The sequence below is a fragment of the Talpa europaea genome (genome assembly GCF_964194135.1).
Source record: "Talpa europaea genome assembly, chromosome: X".
In the NCBI taxonomy this organism is placed as follows: domain Eukaryota; kingdom Metazoa; phylum Chordata; class Mammalia; order Eulipotyphla; family Talpidae; genus Talpa; species Talpa europaea.
In genome coordinates this window covers 6882430-6906512 of record NC_140081.1, presented here as the reverse complement: position 1 = coordinate 6906512, position 24083 = coordinate 6882430, and the positions used below count along the sequence as shown (strand labels likewise).

Below are 24083 nucleotides of genomic sequence, written 5' to 3'. Positions count from 1 at the left end.
CTATTCTCTTATGCTTTAAGTATGTAAGCAGAAACTGAAGAAAGCATCCTACATGGTACCAGTCTGTTATCAGGTAATTCAGCCTGGAACTAGAATAGTCTGGAGTTGAAAAATAGTAATCTGTGTCTTAACAACTCTTCGTGAACCACTGATGTCAACAATTCTCTTTTCGTCCATACACATTCGTGTAACACAAGTGGACTATATAGTTAAATTGCAAGAATTATCTTTTTTCTCCAAAATTTTCACTCCAAATTATTACTTGCTTTTCTTCCCTAGACCCCTACACTCTCTTCTCCAAACTTTAGTGAAACTAGGTGGGGTAAGGAGATTTGTATCTAGTGGGAAGACCTTTCTACCAGAATTTCCTGCTATTTTAACTGGCATATGGATATTGATGACTACTAATCCCTGTTCTGCACCTGCCCTCCAAAGTTTCTCTATGAACTATGTCACCTCAGCTTAACTTTGTTGAATCAAAGTATGGCTTGTAATCTTGATCCTGTTGGTTCCATTTGTCTTAACAGATGCAGTTTATGTTGCTTTTTAGTCGTCAAGGAAAGCTTCGACTCCAGAAATGGTATGTCCCGCTGTCAGACAAAGAGAAGAAAAAGATCACAAGAGAACTCGTTCAAACCGTTTTGGCCCGGAAACCTAAAATGTGCAGCTTTCTTGAGTGGCGAGATTTGAAGATTGTTTACAAAAGGTATAATTTTTATTTATCAGAAAGATAAAATAGCAAAATAAAATCTTAGGTCATTTATAATGTAAAAATTGCAGATTTTTGAGAGATGCAATTATAAATAATTATTAATAAAGATTTAGATGAATCAGGTTTAAACTAACGCTTTGCATTTTTAAAATAACTGCTATTTTGATCGATTACCCAGATTAAAGTGATAGAAGTCAAGGAAATATTTTAAAAATTAATTATACAATCAAAGACAATTATGCTTAATCATCTTTTAAGGAATATTTGATAAATTCATTTGTTTGCAGGGGAATGTAGGATCAGTATTTCAAATTGTGTAATTCTCTGAATTTAGACCAGCATTTCTCCAGCAAATCTGTAATGACTGATATTTGACATGCCTTTCATCTTACTATTAGAATCTTAGTCACTTATAAACACCTTGGATACATGTAAACACCTTGGATACATGGACCATTTCAGTCAGATGGATGTTTAAAACTGTATAGACAGGATTTGTTCCTTAGTACTGTGTTTATTAATTTGAAGTATACTTGTTGCTGTAGTAGAGGTGTGATTAGATCTGAGGAGAATTTTGCCAAGAACAGAATTTTTTAATTTTGATGTTGCAAAATGGTTCAGGTTGGCTTTGAACACTAAACTCTTTTTTTAATGCTATCCATCTTTATTAATATCTAAAACTTTTAATATCTAAAAATAAATTTCTCAAGATTGTTCTAATCAGGTTAAAGGAAAAATAGTTACATTTTCCTTGCCCATTTATGTTCCTTTACTAATCCGCTACTGAATTTAAGAGCATTTCTGCATATAAAAAGTCCTTTTCTGGTGGATATGCAGGGAACTAACTATGTGGGCTGCAAGATGGGTTAAAGAGAAATCCTTTATTCTGCTCCAACTATGGATGGAGCTTTTTGTGAAGGAGATAGAAGAGGAGTAATGGAGATTACTTCAATACTATAGACTCCTTTCTACATTAAAACGATTTGGTCATCTTTGGGTGATTCTTGTATCCAGTGTTTGGTTTAGTACTTGTTGAGAAAAATCATACCATTTTAGGAGCTAGAAGGTATCTTAGAATAATCTAGTCAGGTGATTTAAAAAAACAAACAAACAAACTTGTTGCCCAAGGATCGAACCTTAAATGAAATGAGTGGAATAGGAGAAACTTTTGGGAAATCAGAAATGGAATCCTGTATCCCTGCTGGCTTGGCCCCTATGCCCTGCATTGGAGATGGCGCCTGAATTTATAAACCACTGTTGATCAAACTTCAATTTTATGACAGATGGGAATTTGGGAGAAGTGACTTGTCTAAGGTCATCTGCTATAGCTAGAGACTGACACCCAGACTGGGGTTCAAACCCTTGATGTGAAGTCAGAGATTTCTTAAATTGATTGGGGGGGGGGGGGAAGGAACAACAGATTTGCATTTCTTTAAAGTTGTCTTTGGAGAATGGGTGGGGGAAGAGGGCTGGGACTGACCCCTGAAGGATCTGTTAGGAGAGCCTGAGGTCCTGAACACTGCTGTGGCCTCAGCAAGTGGAAAGGCAGTCTTTACCTAAGTTCGTTTTAGAAGACTGGATGACTGCTGGCGGTGGGGAGAGCAGGGAAAGAATGGGGTGATTTCACATTTCTGTTCAGCTGACGGAGTAAACTGTAACCCAGTAGGAAGGTTGACTTTGAGATGCTTATGCCTCTTCCATTTGGGGATCCCTAGGTTTCTTGGGGTGGGCTTAGACATGGAAGTTGGGGGAAACTAGGCATAAAGTGTTCCATTGTTAGATCACCAACATTGGAGCAGCAGGCAAGGGGGGATGGAGTAACCATAGTATAGACACAGGAATGTCGGGGAAGGGGTGTTTCGAGAATAAGATCACTGCTACCAAGTGTCACATAAAATTCAGTTAAATTGAAAAAAGAATCGATTACATTAAAATCTAATCTATTAAGACTATTATCAGATTTAATCTAGTAGATTAAAATCTGCAAACAGTGAGCACTTCTTAAAATGCCCTTTGTCTGAACATTTTTGGTGAGATAGTAAAGACAGAACTTGCAAAGAAATAGGATGAAGTGTGACAGGTGGAGACATTTAAACAGCAAGTGTAGACTATTTGGGGAGCTTTGCTATGAAGGACCAAAGAGGAGGTAACCACCCGTAGACATAGGAAGTCAGGGGCTCAGTGAAAAAAAGGTGTGCGACTTAAGCTTATTTCTAGATAGGGAAAGGAGTCCCCCGTGTGGAGGAGGAAAATACCAGCAAGGGAATCAATCCTTCGAATCAAGATTCCTGCAGCTGAAGGAAAAGGCCTGTTAAACTGAAGGAAATAGCGCTGGTCAGTGTTCCTGCTCCCGCATTCAGGCATTCATCCAGCCCACTCATGGTGGGCCGCCACTGTTCTTTTAAAGGCTGTAAGAGGGTAATCTGACTTGACTCTGATCCTCACATCAAGTTCCTGCAAATAAAGGGTGGACTTCAAAGAAAAAGCAAAAACCAACACTTTATTGAAATATAATTCAAACATACAGGTTAGAATTATTAAAGTTTTTCTACAGCCCCCCCCCCCAATTTCAAATTGCAAACCTCATCTAGCATAGCACTCTAGGACATACTTTTTGCTGACGTAAACAGACTCGTTTTCCCTTGGCCAGCTGGAAGAGAAGACATTTTAGCTTCTGAGAAATTCGAAACTAACACTTTTGCTGTTCACGTCAGCAAGTGATCTTTATGTCTTCCTTCCCCAAGTTGTCTCATCCACATTCCTCATTGGAGCATTTTCCACAACAGTTCTCCTCTTGGGAAGGGCGAGTGGGACTGGGGACGGCCAGGATAGCTGGGAAAATAGATGGACAATCTGGAGACCTGACTTCTGTTCCTTTTGTGCCGCTAGCTGGTGTTATGACTTTGAAGAAGTCGTTTTGCTTTTGTTTCCTCATCTCCGAAATGAATGCTCTTTGCAGATCCCTTCAAGACAGAATAGTGTGTGTTGTTTTCATTCCTGTTTCATGCAGCATTTTAGGAAGAGCCACTGGATTACAGTCTTAAAATTAATTTAAAAATACATCTCCAAATTGGTAACTTGAGAATTTGTCAAAGACTACTATATTGATTTTCTTTACTAAGAATTTTTAATGACATACCAGTGGGTATGGAGAACAGTTTAGTTACAGTCACCCACGGTCAGCTGCTATTTAGCTGACTGCAAAGAAGTCATGTGTTTTGAATATAAGAATAGGCACTTTCAGATGTTCTCAGTAGCAGTAATTAGAGTAATCCTTAATCCACTCTGCTAAAAATAACCAAACATACCTTTCTTCTTACTAGTCTGTTATTAATTTTACTTCAGATTTAGACTACAAATATGCACTAAGAGAACAAAATGAGCTCATTATTGAATTTTTAAAAACCGTTTGGTTCTAAAAATAGGGAGTGCACTTCAGGTTCTCTTGGTGATCTTTTACTAAATCAGTATAACAATTTCTTTTTCTCTCTTCGGAGCTCTTAAAATATTGCTTTGACGATGTTTTAAGTTTTGCCAGGAGCAGGATACCTGATTCAATACAGTCCCTGGCTCTAGCCCTTAATATAACCCTTGGTCTCTGGAGTCCCATGGCTGGCCCTGGGCAGGTTCCCCAGTGAAGGCTGGGTCTCCAGGAAATGCAAGGAATGGCCACGTCTCCCCGAAAGGGTTGGTCTTAGGATCACAGGGGCAACAAGAGAAAGCCTCAGCTAGCATCGCGTGCCTCCTTCACGGTGAGGCCTGGGTGGATGTCTTACCTACTGTTCATTATGCTTGTGATTTTCTTGCCTAAGCTTTCTGGTCAGAGGTGCCTTCTAATCCTGATAAGTATATGTTCGTCCGCAGCCAAGAGTTCATTAGCTGGGTGCTTCTTTGTCCCTGCTGAGTGAAAGCAAACACTAAGATACCGTTGCAGGTTTTGGTTTTGATTTTTAAATGCTGGTTGGTGCTTAGACACTTGATACTTAAATTAATATTTCTTAATGCTTTGCACAATTTAGGACCTTTAGCTGTTATTTAAGTGCTGTACATTTGTGAGTAAAGAGGCAGTGTGAGAAGCAGTAACATTGAAGAAATCTTGAACATAAAGAGGAAAAGGAACTTTAGCCTAACCTGTTATTAAATTCTATGTAATGTTTTATTTAGCACTCATCTTGTATCAGGTTTCTATCTACTACTTTTAATGTCTGTTCCTTTAGCCTTTAGTTTTCTTCCTTCAGGGAATCTTACGTGTCATTTGTATCACTCCCCCCATTCAAACTTCTCTACAGGGAGCATGGGTTAGGGATGGCGGAAAGTTGGCCTCTCCATTGCCTTTTAAACAGAACAGTTTTGTAATGAGAGATGACGCGATGACGGTGGCGTCTCTGTATCCTTCATGATGGTAAAGGAACGATTTGAACATGTCCTCTGTGAGACTGTAGGAGTCCCACCGTGTTAAATGGTTTACTGAGCGTAGGAGCTGGGTGGAATGGATGTGGCAGGGGTGTGTGTGGGGGGGTGTCAGTGCAGTGGGTATGGGCGTGTGTGTCAGTGCAGTAGGTATGGGCGTGGGGGCAAGGTCAGATCAGAGTTTTCCAGTTTTCCTCCTTTCTTGTCCCAGAGCTGCCTCCCTCCAGACCCTGTATTCTCGGACCTTTTTTTTTTTTTTTTTTACTTTTTTAATTTCTTAAAAAAAATTTTAACCTACAATCAACGACGAGCCACTGGATTACAAAAAAATCCAATAAGCTGAAAAAATGTTTCTGATAATGAAATTAAGTGTTACACAGATACTAGTTGTTCTCATACGGAAGAGCAGGCACTCATTGACTCCCAAAGCTGGAATCAGGTGTGTTTGTGTCTTTCACAAACAGTAGTAGTGAAAGCAGTAGTCGCCCATGTGTTTCCTCAGTCACTTCAGTGCTCCCCAGTGGAAACCGCAGTCTCTACTGAGATTTGTTTAGAATGTCTTAGATTTTTATTTTGGTTTTTTTCCCAAAACCCTTAAATGTACTTAAACCATTTGGAAATACTCTTTTTTAATTCTCCTCCAACAACTTAGTCATCTTTTGTAACCGCAGGGCTGTGTGTTAGTAAGTTCTGGTTTCTTTGGGTTAAGGATAACCTAGTCCCCGTGTCCGGCGTCCTCACTGGAGCGCAGTGTGAGTTTTCCAGCATTAGACCTTGTTCAGAGGTAGCAACGTTCAGTTCAACAGGCAGACCTTGAAAATCTGAGGTCAAGTCTCAATTTCCTCTGTTCTTTCACTAACTTCTATAATAACTTGGCGCTATTGCTCTTTTTCTTGCCCCCCACCCTCCAATCCTAAAAACCTCCTTTTTGAAAACAAGTACTTTAGAACCCAAGAGAGTAGTTACCCTGGGGGATGGGAGGCTGTAACCTGGAGAGGTTAGGAGAGGGCCTTTGGGGACTCAGGAATATCTTTTTTTTTTTTTTTTTTTGGTGCTGCTCCCTGGGTGAGCTCACTTTGAAAACTCATGGACTTGTACATTTATGGCTTGTATTCTCTGTGAGTATATTATACTTCAGTGAGACTCTAAAACACTGACATCACATTAACAGTATATTCAATAAGTATGTCAACTGGAGAATTTATTTTCCCTGTTGTTTGGATTAATCATGCAGTGTATTTTGTTAGTAAACTTCACAACTTAGGTCAGCCGTGTTTTAGATTATTCATACTCCTTTAGATGGTGTGATGGGTTTTTATTTTTGCTTGTGTATGCTTTTGAAAATTTCCCTTCTATGCATTTATTACTTTTGTATTCTAGAAGAAACATAGTCTGTACTGTTGTAAAAGGAAAAATACTGTGGAAGCATAGTGTCTTTCACAATAGGATATGAAAATGTATTCAGAAAACATGATTATAGAGTAAAATGTTTTCACATCCATTTTTTTGTTACAGATATGCTAGCCTGTATTTTTGCTGTGCTATTGAGGACCAGGACAATGAGCTAATTACCTTGGAAATAATTCATCGTTACGTGGAATTACTTGACAAGTACTTTGGCAGTGTGAGTAGTAGTATTTTTATGAAATGGAATGCCATAGTATTTTTTTAATCTTTTCTATAACAGGTTTATTATTTGATTGTCTTGGGAATTCTATTTGAAAATAACTTTGGGAAAGGAATAACTGTTTCTTGTCAGTGTGCCTAGTCAGTTAATAGCCAGGATTGCTTGACCTACTCATTTAATTATGGTGGTAAGAGTGGGGTTTAAAGTAGTGTAATAGAAAGGAGAGTGACTGCGAACATTAATAGTCTGGAAGTGCTTAGTATAGGTTTAGATTGGGTTAACAGTTATAATTACATTGCTCAGAACATATGGATTTAAGAAGATAAGTTTTTATGAGTAGAAAATTAAGTTGACCATGTTGGGAACTTGCAGAGTCAGATATTACTTAGCATTGTGTTTTCAATGCCTACTTGTGTTTGAGATTTGAAAATTAAGCTGACTAAATCCAGGATGCTTAGTTAGCAAGGTTGCCATTTTTAGAACAAATTAAGATTGATTCGCTCTAGTCAGATTTTATTTACTACCTGATAGTGGCCTATTTTGCTTCCTCGATTTTAACTACTACATCTAGATGTCTTGTTTATTTCTGCTTTTCAGGTGTGTGAGCTTGATATCATCTTTAATTTTGAGAAGGCTTATTTTATTTTGGATGAGTTTCTTTTGGGAGGAGAAGTTCAGGAAACATCCAAGAAAAATGTGCTTAAAGCCATTGAGCAGGCCGATCTCCTGCAGGAGGTAAGCTAGTTGGTGTTCTCTTGACTAGACACTAACATGGTTCACTCTTGATGGGGCGGTCTCAGTCATCTTGCCTTATTCTTACCCGTGTCACCGATTACTCTGTAGCATGCTTGGCATGTAGTGTCCACGTGCAGTGGACTGATTGGAATAAGTGTCAGTCATGTCAACTCAGTGATCTCTGGATGGATGGTTCACTTGGAGATGGTCTGTCACTAAGACCTCATATTGACGGCCCAATTTTGGACCCCCAAAACACTTAAGAGTCTAAACTCAGAGAGGGAAGACTACTTTAAGAAGGGAAAAGATTCATCCAAAGTCAGGGTGATTTGAGAACTATCCATCTGTTGTTCTGAATTACTTAATCCCTGTGCTTATTAGTGAGGAGAATCAGGAGTTGACTGTGAGATTGTGGCATTTTTATTCCAAATTCATTCATATTTTCACCTCATGTCCAGTAAGTGTAAATGTAGCCAAGCAAATGATAGTGATAGAATTTTAGAACCTTCTAGTTTTATGTTAGCCAAACTAACTGCAAAGTATTTGTACTTCTCTTTGCTCTTCTTAAATAACAAACCTTGTTCTGTCAAATGACAACATTCTTGTCTTTGTCACCAGGTCCAATGTCACCAGAACCATTAACAACCCCCCTCCCTTTCTAATCTCCATAGTTGTTCTGGGTTAACTGTATACTTGATGCTTCTGTACTTTCGATTTCTGAAGTTTAAAATTTCATAGGTAAGGCTACCTTTTTCTAAAAACTTAATGACACCTTAATTCAGGTACCAAATGGAGTTATGTTTTAGCAGTATAACTGGTTTTTATCAAACAGGACATTTATAACATGAGGGAGAAGGGCCCATAAATACAGTGTATTTTCATTAAGGCAGTTGTCTTTTTTTTTAAATTATTAAAGGAGGCTTTAAATTCAGTTTTGTTAGCATTTTTGTTATAATGGAAATGTGAACTAAGAAGAGTAAATACCCTTTTCTCTGGTATAACTTTAACGGCTGGCCTCTGTAGGGAGAGGAGGGAGCAGTCCCTCTCAGCAGTCCCTTGGCATCAGTAACTGACTGCCTGGGTTAGTTGTGGGGATTGCTGGACGTTGGGGTGGCTTCATCTGGAATACGCATATATTAAATATATTTCATGATCTGGAGCTACCAAACAGTGGGTCAGGAGCCTGCAAAGTCTTTTTGACAGCCCTGATGCCACCCGCGGTTCGGTGGTGAGCTGAGCGTAGCCCCTTTTCCACGTGTGCATTTGCTACACTTTATTATTAAACATGAAACATGTCACTGGGGAGTTTTGTTTTTTTTTAACATCACATAGGCTGGCCACAACTTCATGGTCTACTGTTGTAAAATTGGTTTTAAAGCTACCACCTCCTTTTGCTGTTGACTGATCAAACTTTTCTGAAAATTACATAAAGCCAAGGATCAGGAATTGGGGTTTTTTCCTTTGTCCCTTCCCCTGATCACTGTATTCTGCTCTGTCACAAACTAATAGTTTCTCCAAGTTCTTCATTATTTCCTGGTTAGTTACATTTGTTTTTAAACATTTCTAAAGTTATGGAAGTTCAACTTTTAATAGTTTTTTCTGGGGAGTTCTGTTTAGGGCACTGATAGCTCCTTGTGCCTGGAATGTTTTTTCAACTCTACTTGGAAATTGCTGTATGGCAGTTTTGCTGCATTTATCTTACAGCATGTATTGAGTATTTTAGTATACTCATGGATTAAAAAGTTATTTCAGGTCCATATTTATTTGTGAGTATGTATCTCCCTTGTTGGAGTATCTTAGTAGGAAGCAAGGTCTGCCTTTTTGAAGTAATACTTTTCTTTAATTGGGGAAGTATAAATGGGGAGAGAAGCATAAGATGTCTGTGATCCCATGTAAAATTCTCCTTACCCCACCTCACCCTAGTTTAAAAAAAGTTGACTATGGTTAATTACCATTCTTATCTTTAGAAGAGCACTTTGGCCCTGCTTGTTGTTTGTGACTGACGACTACATTGTTTTGTACATAAATCAAAATGATTAGTACCTTAAGACATCTTTTATTCAGTGGTCTGGGCGGACCATTTTTTTTTTCATTCAGATCTTGAGGCAGAAGGTGGTTGGCCCATTCTGAATCTAGAATGAATTATAATGCATTGCAGGTTAAGGCCTTTATGAAACCAAGCTAAATAAAGTCTGTATTTTCTAAAATATATTCATTTATTTGTTAGCACATGATTTATGTTCACATAAATATTTTAATATTATGTTTATAAAAGATGGAGTAAGAGGAGAAAAAGCATTCCACAAACTGCTAGTATTTGTCTGGACACCACAGTAGCAAAAATGAACTATGATGATAGCTAATGCTTATTGACTGATTAAATGTGAGGCATCCTGTGCTAATCCTCAAAGTCCTGAGAAAGGGTCCAGGAGAGCCTTTTATTACCAGATGAAGAAGTAGAGATTCAGTGAGGGTCCAGCGACTGGTCTTGAAGCTTGTCTCACAAAATTAGTAATTGGCAAAACGAGGATTCCAAACTCAGATCTGCCAAACTCCAGAGCTGTGTGAAACCTTAACTGCTGTGCTCTGTTCCTCCCTGTTCATGTATTGTCTTATGTATTTAAACATTCTGTTTTATATACCAACTTCTATCTTCTCAGTAACCAGTAAATTCATAGTTCTCCTGTATTGGACAGAGTAGATTTCCTAAGACAGATGCCATCTTTTACTCTGCAGACTGGGAATTTTCATTGTCCAAATTACCAGTGACTGGAATTTTAAAATTGGATATATCAATAATACTTTCAAATTGTTTGTTGGATTTGTCATAAACACTTGGATCTGTAGTAGCATTTGTCTTATAATTTGGGGTATATTATGGACTTAATCTAAGTCATGAAATGATTTTGCTTCCAAGATTGTAAATATAACTGGACATACCTCTCTAAACACAGCCTTACATTTTTAGAAATTCCAACTATTTGATTATTTACCTTTTAGGTTTTCATGAGTTGTGTTTTTCTATGTGGTGTAAAGTCTTTTCTTGAATTATTTCTAAGCATCAAAGATGACTAAATTTATAATGAAAAAAATGTTGACTTAAAGATATGCAAACCACAAAATGACTTTGATTTCACTTCTTTTAAATTGTAAAATGTATATGTCTATCCTTGAGTGTTTTTCTTCGGAAAAACTTTTTAAATTTTCCATTTTATCCATTGTGTGTAAACATCAGGTAGTTCGCACACAGACATCTTTCATTTTATAGGCAAATGGCAGTCAGTGGATGAAGTAGGTTTTCTATTAGCATATTAAAGACAGTACTGAGAACATAACATAAACCTGTATTAGAAAAAAATGCTAAAATATCAGACATTACGGTTAAATATTTTTTACTTAGCTTAATTACTTGGTTTTGACGTTTGTAGACACCTATGTTTATTCCTTTTGGTATTTGGTTGTGTAAATCCATAATTAGATTTGGGGGCAAAGCCCAGAAAAATTTGTCCATTACCTAATTTTTAATATTTGACTGTTGGCATTTAAAACAGGTTTTCTTAACCTGCCACTGGTACTTGATTCTGAAATTATTAAAGTGCAATATGCTGAGATTACTAAATTGACATTTTTTCCAATACTTCGAACATTCCCCTCCATCAATTAAATACTTTAAGCTAGATTCTTGGGGGAGGGGGCTCAGTTGGATTTTATAAATGTACATATATAATGACAAAGGAAATACAGGGTGCATTTGCTTTGTACAATCAGGCACTTACAGTTTTTCTCTGCTCCTTAATTTTTATAGAGCCAGAATGAAGAATGGGGAGGTTTGTCTGAGGATATCTTATGATAAAGCTCAGTCTAAGGCTTTAGTCCCTTTGAACCCCAACTTATTTATTGGTAACTACTAAATTTACCATTTTTGTGGCATGGATAAAGTGGGATGTTATGTAAAGACTGTTGCACGTGAGATGATTTCAAGTCCTTGCTTGATTTGTGAAGATCAAATAGTTCAATACTGGGCGTTGGGCTTTAACCTTCAGCAGCAGATGCATGATGGCGTGGATCAGTGCTTGGAGATGTGTCAGCCTTTCTTTTTATACTAACAGCATCATTTTGAAATTTGTGGGGGATTTCCTTTTGAGCTTTGTTTGCTGTTGGTATTGTTTCTCACTAAAGTCATCTGAGAAATGAAAAGTAAGTGAGGTACCAAAAGCAAGCATTATACTCACGAATTTGCTTCTACTTTGAGATGATCTACTTTATTACTAGATTTACTGGATTTACAGTTGTTAATCTCCCCCATCTGGAAAGGGGTGCTCTACGGAGAATTAGCTCTGCTAAAATTGATTTGTTTTAGTGCTGGGGCTGCATGATAATATCTTAGCACTTTGCAACATCTACGTGGGAGTAATAATTAATAAATCTATTGGACTGCATAAAAATGGAAAGGTAAGAATCTTAGGAGAAAAGGAGATTTAGAAAAATGAATCTTTAACTTAAAATTATTTTAAATAAGAAGACCTTTGAAATACTTAATAACATGCTTTTTAGTAAGTTTTAACAAGCTATTGCTGTTAAGAATATTTGGGCTTACTAGTCAAACTCAAGAGTATCTTACACGTTGTTTTAAAACAATATTTATCAGCAGAAGTCATTTTGATATAAATCCTCTTAGGATTTGCTTTAATAAGACAAACTCCTGTAATACTTTGTATTTTTGTACACTGTAATTTGTAATTACCACTGTTGATGTTAAAACCTTTAAGCCTAAATCTTTTTCTTTTAAATTGGTTAAAAGATAAGGCTGTAATCTTATATGCCAGCATATTTTCATTTTTTTAAGGAAAACTTGATTGGGGTCTGCTGGGCCAAATTCTGGATAAGTGAGGTTTGTTTATATTAATGTTTGAAATGGAAACTACAGACGGCAAATATAGAACAAATCTACCTTTTACTTCGTATTTATTAATCAGTTTGACCAATGTCCTTGGTCACTGGTTTTCAGGTTATAACAGTCATTTTGCTAAATGTTTGTTTTTGAGCTCTTTTTATTTGACAGCTTTTCAGAATTTTGAGGGTTTCTTCCCATGCTCTTTGATTTCAACACATTTTGAGCTAGCTCTTGCTACTCTGGACTATTTAATAATGAAAAGTTGGGATAAATTAGAATATTCAGTAACTGTAAATTGATATTCAACAATATTTGACTAGAATTCATAGTAATAAATACTTTTTAATATCACAATAGTTACATCTATAAACCAAAAGTGATTTTTTATTAATTTTTGTTTTGTATTCTCACATTTTCTATCCTATTCTTTTTTTCACCTCTGATCCTGAACTACCGAATTGGTTGCATGGGTGCTAGGATCGGGGCCTGCAAAGAGCAAGTTCCTAGCTGTTGCTGGTGGTTTTTTTTTTTTCCTCCTTTAAAAATTGCTTTCTGAAAATTTTCAGGGTTTGAGTTCTCTTTTCCCCTATTGACACTTTTATTTTGTTTCCTCTGTTGCCTCTTTTTATTAAATAAAAATTCCCATTACAGAAAAATTAGCAAACCCAGGTAAGCACACTAGAACATTACTCTTAGCCACTAATCAACTGCAAATTAGATTAACTCTGGTTCTCAACTGGGGTGCTAGTAGAGCAGTCGTGCCTCCTTGGGCAACATTGTGCAATGCTTGGACATGTTTTTGATTGACACACTGGTAATGGGTGTGCTACTGGCACCTAAAGATGGGGGACTCTGATAAATAGCCTGGAGTGCTCAAGACAGCCCTCCCAGAGCAAGGAGCTATTTGGCCTCAAGTGTCAGTCGTGCCCAGGTTGAGCATCCCTGGTTTAATTTTGCACCTGGAGACTGCCGCCTCTTTTCAGTGGAATAGGTACTCCAGAGTGAACGTGACTGGCTGAAAGTGAGCTGAAGGTGGAAAGAAAAAAAATCCTAATTGTGAAGGAAGGACAGCTGTGCTTAAGAACATGTAAATGACTGTAAGAATCACTTCTTTCACCAGTTACCTTTACAGGACTTGGGAGACAGTCTCTGCTTGACTTTAACTCACAGCAAAAAACTTGTGGGCTGTCACTGTGTAATTTAATTTCCTTAACAGCAACCAAAATCCATTAATGTCTATTAAAGTAATTGAATTTTTACCTGGAAACAGAATTGCGTATACACCCTGCAGGCAGTCAGAACACTTTTGAATTTTCTGCTGACTTTCCCATCCCCCTTAGAGATTTGGTAATTTCTTAAAGGACTAGCTTGAATGACCAGAATTTGCCATATTTAGATTTTTTTGTTATTCTTTTGTACCCTCTTAAAGAATTTACTTAAAGATATTTAGCATTTGAATATTTGAAATTCAGTGACTCCCAGAAATCTTTCATGTTTGGAAAACCCTGATTAAATTTAGGGCATTTCAAGTGCTCCATGTAGATCAGGCAAATACAGTTTAGTTACCTTAGAATAGGCGTCGCGGCAGAAGGGTGGAGCAGGTTTTCTATGATCCTCTGCAGATGGGTGAAGGGGAGAGTCCTGGGGTGCTCGGTGCCCTTTTCAGGCTTTTACTGAACATGGCAGGCAGGGGGCGGGGGCAGGAGGCTGGCAGCCTCCTAGCCCCCAGTGAATCTTCACTCTTTCTGGGCTCTCCAGCGTTCTCTGGCTTGTTCCCCCTCTGGTGGTTCCGTTTCCTCCGGCATCTGGCCTTATATGCCCAGTCTCTTGGCTCAGGTGCGTCCACCTATGCATGCCCACACCCTACTCCAGGTGTCCGCCATCAGGCATGCATTTCATCTAATGGCAGGAGGGCGGAAAAGCCTACAATAGGCTATAAAACTATTTCCTTACAGACTAAACATATTTGCTAAGTTAACATATTCTTAGTATTTCATCACTAACAGGTTTTAGAGGCGGGTTTGCAAGATGTAGTTATCCCCATCATTTTAAAGACACATATAAGAAAAACAGATCAACAGCAGAACAGAAAAAGACAGCAGTTGATATGAATAATTTGCAGATGGAAGAAATAAAACAAATTAAGGGAATGGAAATTAAAATATCAATCAGATCTTTTTGTTTGTTCTTGGCAAAGATGAGAAACGCTGTTGTTTGCTGCTCATGAGCTCTTAAACTTGTATTCCATTTTGGAGGATTAGTTTGGTGGCATCTGTTAATAGTTCAATATACACACCATTTGACCCATCAGTTATACTTCAAGGAATTTTATCCAACAGAGATACAAATACACCAAGACACAGTAATGTAAAATATTGAGCCATTGAACTTCCCCAAATGTCTATCAATGGGAAATAAATTAAGAGAATTTCAGTACAACCATACACGAAACCATTATCTGGCTGTAAAGGAAGTGAGATAGATTTCTATGTAATGATATATGAAATGAGAAAAGATCTAGGAGCAGGACATCGACATAACCAGTATTAGCTTTGGAAAAGTCAGCTCTCCTCCCCTTTTCTAGAAGTGTGAAAGAAGCCTGCAATTAGTATGTGTAGCGGCAGGACGACATGGAGCAGGAGCTCTATGATCCCAGCAGACGAGGTAAGGAGGAGAGAGTCCTGGAGCCCTCGGTGGCTTTTCAGGCTCTTATTGGGATTTACCAGGTACACAGCAGGCTGGGGGGCTGGGGGGGGGCCGGGAGGCTGGCAGGCCTCCCAGCCCCCAGCAAGTCTTCACTCTGTCTGGGCTCTCTGGCCTTCTCTGGTGGTCTCTGCTTCTCTGCTCTCTTGTGGTTGTGGTTCTGCTTCTGCTTCTGCTTCTCCTGCTTCTCTTCTCGCGGTTCGTCTCTCTCTGGTGGTACTGCTCGTGGTTCTGCTTCTGCTGGCGTCCCCATGACGCTGCCCTTATAAGCGCGGTATGAGCCCAGGTGAATCCCATCTACATAGGCCCACACCCCACTCCAGGGGCCGCCATCAGGCATGCACTCAGGACCACAGGGTTCCGTCATCCAGCCTAATGGCGGGAGGGCAGAAAAGCCTGACATTTTACCTACCCTGCAGTATGATAGAATTTTTTTAATGAAAAACACGGTGTGAAAGAAAAAGTATACATTGTGTTGCTCCAGAAGGTAAAACTAGGATAAAAATAAGGTTGTAGCATGTAAAGTGAAGCAGTCGTGTGCTCTTGGCCATTTTAGACACTAACCAGCTGGAGCGACCATGTTACTCTTGCCGTTCCCTGCTAAGTTAGCGGGAGACACAAGCACTGTACTCTCCTGGTGCCTCCGCTTGCTCATGAAATAGGACTGACACCAAGAGTCCCGTCATTTGAAAGGTGCCCTGTTAAGTGCTTTCAGTTTTTCTCTTTTCATTCATTATTAAATGTAGATCTGAATGAATTTGGATACTGTCCAGCTCTTCAGTCTTTAACAGATAGAATAGGGTTCCACAGTGGCTACAGAGTTCAGTGAGGGACAGTAAAAAGAACTGTTGTATTCTAGAACACAAAAGAGAAAGGGCACTACTCTGTAGTACGAGGAACAAGTGAAGTCCATTTATAAGAAAAGCTGGAGTGGAGCAATAACTTCAGATTATACTTACATTTATTTTTCATTGAATGTAGATTATTTTCTCTTACCGCATTGGGTATTAGAAAGAGAAAATCAGGAGATGAGATTTTTAATTTTGGATCCAATATTTTAAATTTACTTAAGTACCTCTTGTCTCCACAAGACTTAAGCCTTCAGATCATTGCTAGCTTAACCGTTTTCGTTACATTTTCCCAGCTCATTTCACTTGAGTCATCAGCCTGGTGTGATGAATATCTGGGGGTTTTTAAGGTAGTTGTGTTTGTCTTTTCTTCGGAAGGAGGTGGTTTTGAAGACAGGTGCAACTTCATTTCTCGCTGCTGTATTTGTCATTCTTCGCTTCCCACTACATCAAGTCCTTTGTGTAGGGGATTAAGAAAAATATTACTCTTCTCGGGAGGAGGAAAGTTGAATGTACGTGCTAATGCAGAGATTATGAAACACAGGATAGAATAAAGGGGGAGGTATACTGGGAGGGAGAATGGGAATGGAGTCAAAAGCATTGGGCTTGGGCAGTCCTTTGTTATGAGAAGATGATAGAGATAAAGCAGTAGGTTTTTTTTTTCCCTTATGAGTTAAAAAAATAAGGGAAATTGAGAAAGTTTTGTTTTTTTAAGATTTACTTATTTATGCATACAAGAGCTGGGGTACAGGCCAGAGGTGCAGGGGGTGAGAGGATTCACCAGAGACAGAGCAGGGAACAGAACCGGCAGACTCACTGAAATACACTGCTGAGGGGAGCAGCGAGCGGGCGAGACAGGAGAGGTCTGCTGCGCCATGTGGGTTGCTCCCTCGCCAGCTGGGGATCGAACTGGTGCTGGAGTGGCAGATATCTTCATAGGTTGCATCTTAACCCTTGTGCCACCAGGGAGGCCCAAAAGTTATTTTCTTGACCTTGAGAGACTACTGGGGCCTGAGGAGAATGGGAAGAAGTAGGAAACTTGAGAAAAATGATCAGGGTTTCACATAGACTTAATGACGAGCCAATGGATGATGAGCAGAAGGATTGTCTGGGGTTGGAGGCCCAGTTCAGAGTGAAAGTAGTAATGTGTGATCTACTTACCAAAAAAAAAAGAAGTCTAAAGAATCTATACTAAAGGCATCTTGTGACTTGTATTTGTGTAATATGACAGGATTAAAATTTTGTTCTCACTATTTTCGTTCTGGTCTTGTCTTCCACATAATTGAAATCACTGGCATTTTAGCATATGAAGAAACTTGGTGTACTGGGTAGTTACGATAGTAGCTCTGGTTCTGCCCAGGGCCCTGTATGTGTTACTACAGACTTTACTCTCCCCCAGTCTTAATTAAGGTAATTTTCCATGACTCATAAGATGTATTGGTGACAAGAGGATATATTTAATACAGTAGAATATTTTCTTTGTATATGAGAAAAATAAGTTACTTATGGTCATCTATATCATTTAGATAAAAATCAACCTTAAATCTTAAGAGGTCATTAAGGCATTTATTTATAGCAGAACTTTTTCATACCTTAGCAATAGAAACTGGGAAATTACTTTAAATGTGCTGCAGCAATTTTAAATGGCACAAAAATATATATCTGTGCATTTTAGGGTTTCTTTTCTCCTTAAAGGATGTTTCTCCAGTGAAGAGGGTTTTCTCCCCATGAATAGTATTCTTTACACTAACTGGATGCTTATTTCTTGTTTTAAGTTCAGCAATAAGGATCATTGGTATAAAGAATAGTTTTGCTTATCATCAGCCCTTTCCTTTCCTGGAGGTGTAGTACAAGGTCAGAAATGCCTGGGCAGGCTCATGTGAATGGTTTGTATCAAGTTGTTTGTTGTCTTTCATAAGAAGTCTCCTCTGGGGAAGAATCACCCCTTTTGGGTAACTGCCTTGCTCTTTTCTTTTAATGGGGACAAGCTTTCAATGGTTGGTTATACAGTGTGATATAAGACTGAGAAAACTAAAAGGTTAAAAAGTAGAATGTAAGGCTCAAAGAACTGGTATTACTTAGGTGGAAGGTTTTTTGATAGACTTAAACTTTTCTTGTTCTCTCTCCAGAAAACAGAAACTATCTGTCACAGCAAGAGTTTCATTGGGTGTAAGAAAGCATACTAGAATACGTGCTGGAGTACTCACATGCATCACAATGTAGTAGGATTTATATGTTTGGTTTATAAGTCTAAGTTTGTCAAGTTTGTTATTTCTATTTTAGCATTACCTGTAAAGTCTTATTACATTAAATCCCAAGGGATGGTCCCAATTATCTCATTTAGCTGATATTTTCATAGGGAATTTTGCTCTGATAATGATCCATCATTGGGGATTGTAATTTATTGATTTTTTTTTACACAAGAGAATATTAAAATAGATTCATTGACAAAAATGCTTAATTAAATACTGTGAAACACTAATGCCATTGATACAGAAATAGAATTCCCATATGAAAATAAGAGCTACCATCAGAAAGTGAAGCATTTGGGCATTTATTATTAATAATATTTTAACTTGCTTCCTTTCACTATAATCTATTTGAGTGGGGGAAAAGGGCAATTATTTCTTTAAATTGTTTAGGAATTATCTGAGGATTAAAATTGAACAGGCTTTTTTTTTCTTGGTACTTTTGTACTTAATGGTTACATAAGTATAAGGGAACTGTTACATATTTTATTAGAAGTTTACATGACTTTGTAGCCTGACATTTCAAAGTGCCAAGGTGAACAAATATTAAAATGAGGGTATTTTAAAAGCATTCAACTAAACAGTTTAAATTTTTTTTTTTAATTTTTTTGAGTCCCAAGCCTTCTGGCAGGGGCGTAAGCCCTTAGAGAGTGTGAAGGGCCCTGGCCCTCTTCTCAAGAAAGTCTGTCCATTATTTCACTCGTACTTTCAGGAGGTTCTTGGAGTCCCTAGAAATCCGTCTCTGGACACCCACCGTCAGCTTAAAACCTCAGGTTACCTTCTTGATGTGAGAAACACTTTTGTAGAGCCATTAAACAACTATTTTTTGGAGAGTTCTTTAAAATCTATCTTGAACTTTTCTTAAAAAGTAATAAATAACCCTTAGTCTCAAAGGCATAATCTTTGGGATTTTTTTAGGCTAAGTAAACTCTTGAAACTTTTACCGAATGGGTGACTGCTTTTCCATCTTTTCTTGGGGAAGATTTTCCTTCAGGATCTCTGAAAAAGAGTATATGTCACCTTAGAAGGTGATGGGTTTTATTCAGGGATTAATCCCTTTACTTTGTCTAACAAAAACCTGACGAATTTAAACACTGGTGAGAGGGAACTTGAGCTTTCAGTTAAGTCAGTAACCATCAGATGACTTCACTGAAAACCTTCTCAGTGCGTGATTAGTAAGCACATTGCTTTAGGATTCTGTAGCTGTGGGTCCTCATTTAGTGGTCATTATATACAGTAAAATCATAAAAGATGAAGCTGAACTCCTGGGCACTGTCTAGAAGTTAAATATTCATTCATGAACCAAAGAATAAAAACAGACAACTTGAGTTTCAGTTTTCTTTACTGTCAACTAAAGATTCTAGAAGTCTGATTGTGAGTCCACATGCTGTGTGTAAGAATATATGCATTTCTCTCGCAGCCACGTCATGAATATTTTAATGTGCCTGTGTACTAAGTGACTGCTCATCGTGTATGCCGCATTTCACAGAGGAACTAGAAAGCTGATATGCTTATGAAAGAAAATATCCTCAGCTTGGTGACTCATATTATCTCGTATAATAATAGAACATTTTAGAACCAATACCTTTACAACTGTATTTTTGTCCTTGCTCGCACGTCTTTCTTGGGTTTTATTTTCATTCTATATGTGTTCTTGATGTAGCTTATTCCTGCTCACAACTGATTGAATTTCTTCTTGAAAAAATATGACCCTTGAATGTTTAGAGTAATTTTATCTTAAGCCACATACATGTCACCATTTTTGAACCATCTGTGATTAATCCTCCAAGAGGAAAAACCTAGTAATCTTTCAAATGTTTACCAAAGAAGATAAAGTGAAACACTAGATTGAAATACACAGTGCCATGATACACAGTGTGCTTTGGTCTGAAAATGTTGAAAGAAATGAAACTATATTTATGTGATTATATTACACCGTCTATATGAACGAATGAGCTAATGTGTTCTAATGTATCACATAAAAGTATATTTGGAAATAATACAAGAAAGTAAAAATCTGTATTAGTATATAATATTGAAAGTAAAGCACAGGTTTTAAGAAATGTGTAATGCCACATTCATGGAATCACCTTTGTGCTAGCGAGAACAATCAGTCCCTTTAGGAATCATCAGAAAACTGTCCAAAGTCTCTGATGCAGTGTCATCAGTTCCGTGGAAAGTAAACCCCCTTCAAAGCATTAATTTTGGGTTTACTTATATAGTTAAAATTTAAATACCTATTTTTAGTAGTTCTTGTTTTATAATATATTAAGCCTTCATTTAAATACTTATTAAATTGTTAACTGTAGTTTTATATTTCTAAATATTAAAACCACTACTGTTGATCATTATTGTGTATACTCTTAATAAAACATGCAACATATTTTATTATAAAAGGAAAAGTACCAAATAACTAATATTTATATCTAAAGAGTTTGAAGCCTAAGTTTAGTAAGTTATCAAACAATAAATTCAAAAGATGCTCACATTGGTTTGCCACTGAAAGACCTATTGACGATGCACACTGGACAGGTATGCAGGTCCGTTATTTCCATTCTTACCATGCTCAGGGACTGCGTTCATTTAAAGCACCAGGATGGCCTACCAAATACAAAATTTAGAATCACACGTAGAAAGCGCTGGGAAACACTGGCCTTTCATTTCCATTTTTTCCCACTGCCCTGCAATGTTACTCATCTGGTTTTGACGCTGCATAAATATGCATTGTCTCATGCCTGTTTGCTTTGGATGCTGTGTGCTGTAACAAGATGTTGCTTCTTTTGTTATCTGTATACAGCTGCTTGCTTTAAATATTCTGAAAGAGCTTTCCTTGCATGTCTAAAATAAAAGTATTGCATGTACTTTGTCTCATGTGAATGACTTTTTTTCTTCTCCATCCCTGTTGATAATATATTTTATATTTTAGTTTTTCCAGGTAATCTTTAAAACTCATGGTACAAAAACATAACAATTCATGAGCTTGACCATTTTTAAGTGCCTGACTCAGTAGTGTTAAGTACATTCGCATTGTTGTGCAACCATCTCCAGAAGTTTTCCATCTTACAAAACTCAAACTCTGTACCCATGAAACAACTGTCCGTTCCCCTCCCCCAGCCCTTGATAACTAACAACCATTCTACTTTCACTGTCCACGAATTTGACTTACCTTAGACAGTAGTTTTTCTGGGTAATTTTGAGCTGCACTTTTAAGGGGAACATGTGAAGATTACATTTTCTAGTATAAACACTTGATAAAATCTAATGTACTATTTATACATATCTCAAAGGAATAAAATGTGTAAATGGCTCTTTGAAACTAGGCCTTTAGAAAGGATATTTTAAATAATGCATATTCAATAAGCAACATGATTCTCTTGAAGAAATGCTATATGAGATTGCAAACAGTGGACACATGGGGGAAATCCGACCAGCTCCAGGGAAGAGAATGGGGGGGCATTTTGCATGGGTAAGCTAAGGATGTTCCCTGGATAGAATTCACTGCCGGTGTCCTTTAATAAATACATTAAAGGTGGTATAACTTTCTGAAAACATTAAATAGAAATGATTAATTTTTTTTCCTTTAATGTGTTTGTGATCCAGATGACATTATTTCAGTGTATTCAATGTTTAAGACTAAACATAAATAAGGTTGACTTATATCATTTGGGGAACTATTGCATCATTTCCATTAGACTCTTTTAAAACATTCATCAATGAAAACTCCCAGAAATGCGGGTAGGAGGGCGTCAGAACCTCGTGTTTGCGTCACTCGGCCGCCACAGCCATCACCTCGGTGCTTGTTACTGCACTGACGTCATGGGCTTCCCTCATTTTTCCCTCAGTGTTTTAGGCCAAGCCCTAGCTATCCTACCATCTTATCTTTAATACTTGAATACATGCAGCCACAGGAGATAAGTACCACACCCCCAAAATTAACGATAATTCCTAATAGCTTATTCCTGGTTCCATTTTCCCGAGTTGTCCAAAAAATACATTTTTATCATCTCTTAGAAACGGATTATCAAGCAAGACTCACTTGGTATCCAGTAGTTGTCCCTTAAGTCTCTTAATCTGGAACAACTCTGGCTTTATGCCCTCCTGCCCTTTTTTTTTTTAACTGAGACACGTGTGCTATAGAATTTCCTCCATTCTGTATTTGGCTGATTGTAATCTTGTGGTGGTGATTAATGTTTTTTATCTTCCATATAGGTTTCGGTCTGTAGCCCCATTAGATGGAGGTTCATGGGGGGGTGGGGGGGACAAGAAACTTCACGAATTAGGCTGCCTGTAAGAAACAGCTTTTTTCACCGAAACTAATTTCCCATTCTTCATGAGTATACAGACAATACTAAAATGTCATCCCATGAACTTTGTCTATAGAGTCAGTGTCTAGTACTGCATCTAGTACTAACTGCTAAATACCTTCATCTAGATTGTGATTGTATAACAATATCCACTAACATTTTTGAGCACTTTTTATATAAGTCAGGCACTGAGGCTAATCTCAATCTCAACATATGAAGGTAAGTACTATGATTCTTGTTTTCCAAATAAAGAAACAGACCATGGAGTTTAATTTACTTAAAGTTACTTCATGTAGTACCTTACATGCAATTAATCTAATGTTGTCTGGATCGATGGTTTAATGTGTTCTTTCTTTTTTCTTGTTTTGTGCTGTACCACAATTAGGATGCAAAAGTAAGTTGTTATTGGATACTAAAAATGAACAGTAATTCTTAATATTTTTAGTTCAGTTACTCTTAATTTTCTGAAAAATGCATTTTTTAATAATCATTTTGTTCGAACCAGATTCCAAACAAGTTTCCATTCCATCATCATTTCCCTCCATTCATAAGTAATATGCCTTTTAACTACAAAGTTGTTGGGTAACACTGGAAATTTGAGCTTTATTTTGTGATAAGCAAAGCAGCCACTCTAAAATTTTTAAACATTTTCCTTGATATGCCTGCTTTGTCTTCCTTCACATTTAAAAAGAATTGGCGTTTACACAGGACAAAAATGCTCTTTCATTCCAGAGCATTCTTACATTTCCTCCACCATGGCTGTTGGTTGTCCCAGGGAAGTGGAGGAAAGCCCAGGGAGGAAGATATCTCTCTAAGTCCATGTGCCACACAAACCAAAAATAAAGCACGGAAAACAAAATTAAGTGAAGAATTGGGGCAACATAGGGTTCCCTTGCTTTTTATTTGGGGGAGGTTTTGAATTTTAGCAGAGAGAACTTTGCTGTAGACAATTCGGGTCTGCAGTAGCTTGGCAGCTTTTTGTGTTACAGCACAGGTGCCCAGCACGTGGGTCGGTAATCTGTGAGGTACTTAATGCATGCTGAAAACACCCTTCTGTGGTCTCTGATGTTTGGGGGCACAAAACCCTAAATAACCACCAGCTCCGTAGTGGAATGCACCCCTTGCTTCTCTGAAACTTGCACTTCCCTTGTGTCAATATCACATTCTCAAGCCTCGCGGGATCTGCTTACCAGAGTCTCACGTTTTCCTCCACAGGAAGCTGAAACCCCACGTAGTGTTCTTGAAGAAATTGGACTGACATAACTCCTCCCTTGTTGATGACTTCCTGTGGCATTTCACACTGTAGATGGTCACTGCCTTCATGTCCATGTTAGCTAATGGTGTAAGATGGCGTCTTGTCAGTATTACTGTTTTGCTAAGCTGCTTCATTCAGGCCTACACAAAAATTTTTTTTAAAGGGAATTTTGATTAGTTAAGTGATAACTTAGGGGACTTCAGTCTGAATTAGAATGATACAGAAAAAGATACCCTTTTTGGATACTTTTAAAGTTTACAGGTTTGCTTCTCTTAATCTGACCAATGTATCTATGAAAATGACACAACCTGGTAATACACACTTAACGAAATCACTGTCTTTGGCA

The 24083-nt window shown here is 37.8% G+C and overlaps 1 protein-coding gene across 4 annotated transcripts; it reads left to right on the top strand.

Moving 5' to 3' along the window:
• Positions 1–527: 527 nt before the first annotated feature.
• AP1S2 (adaptor related protein complex 1 subunit sigma 2) lies at positions 528–23745 on the top strand (the record flags this gene model as incomplete). 4 transcript variants are annotated; one of them, XM_084258746.1, is made up of 5 exons in its annotated part: positions 528–706; positions 6638–6746; positions 7347–7484; positions 22868–22876; positions 23698–23745. In XM_084258746.1, the coding sequence occupies 5 exons, from the start codon at positions 528–530 to the stop codon at positions 23743–23745; spliced, it is 483 nt and encodes a 160-aa protein (XP_084114872.1). The 4 variants fall into 4 exon arrangements, with proteins under 4 accessions (XP_084114872.1, XP_084114873.1, XP_084114874.1 ...); XM_084258747.1 differs by lacking the exon at positions 22868–22876; XM_084258748.1 differs by lacking the exons at positions 22868–22876; positions 23698–23745 and adding an exon at positions 19599–19634.
• Positions 23746–24083: the final 338 nt, after the last annotated feature.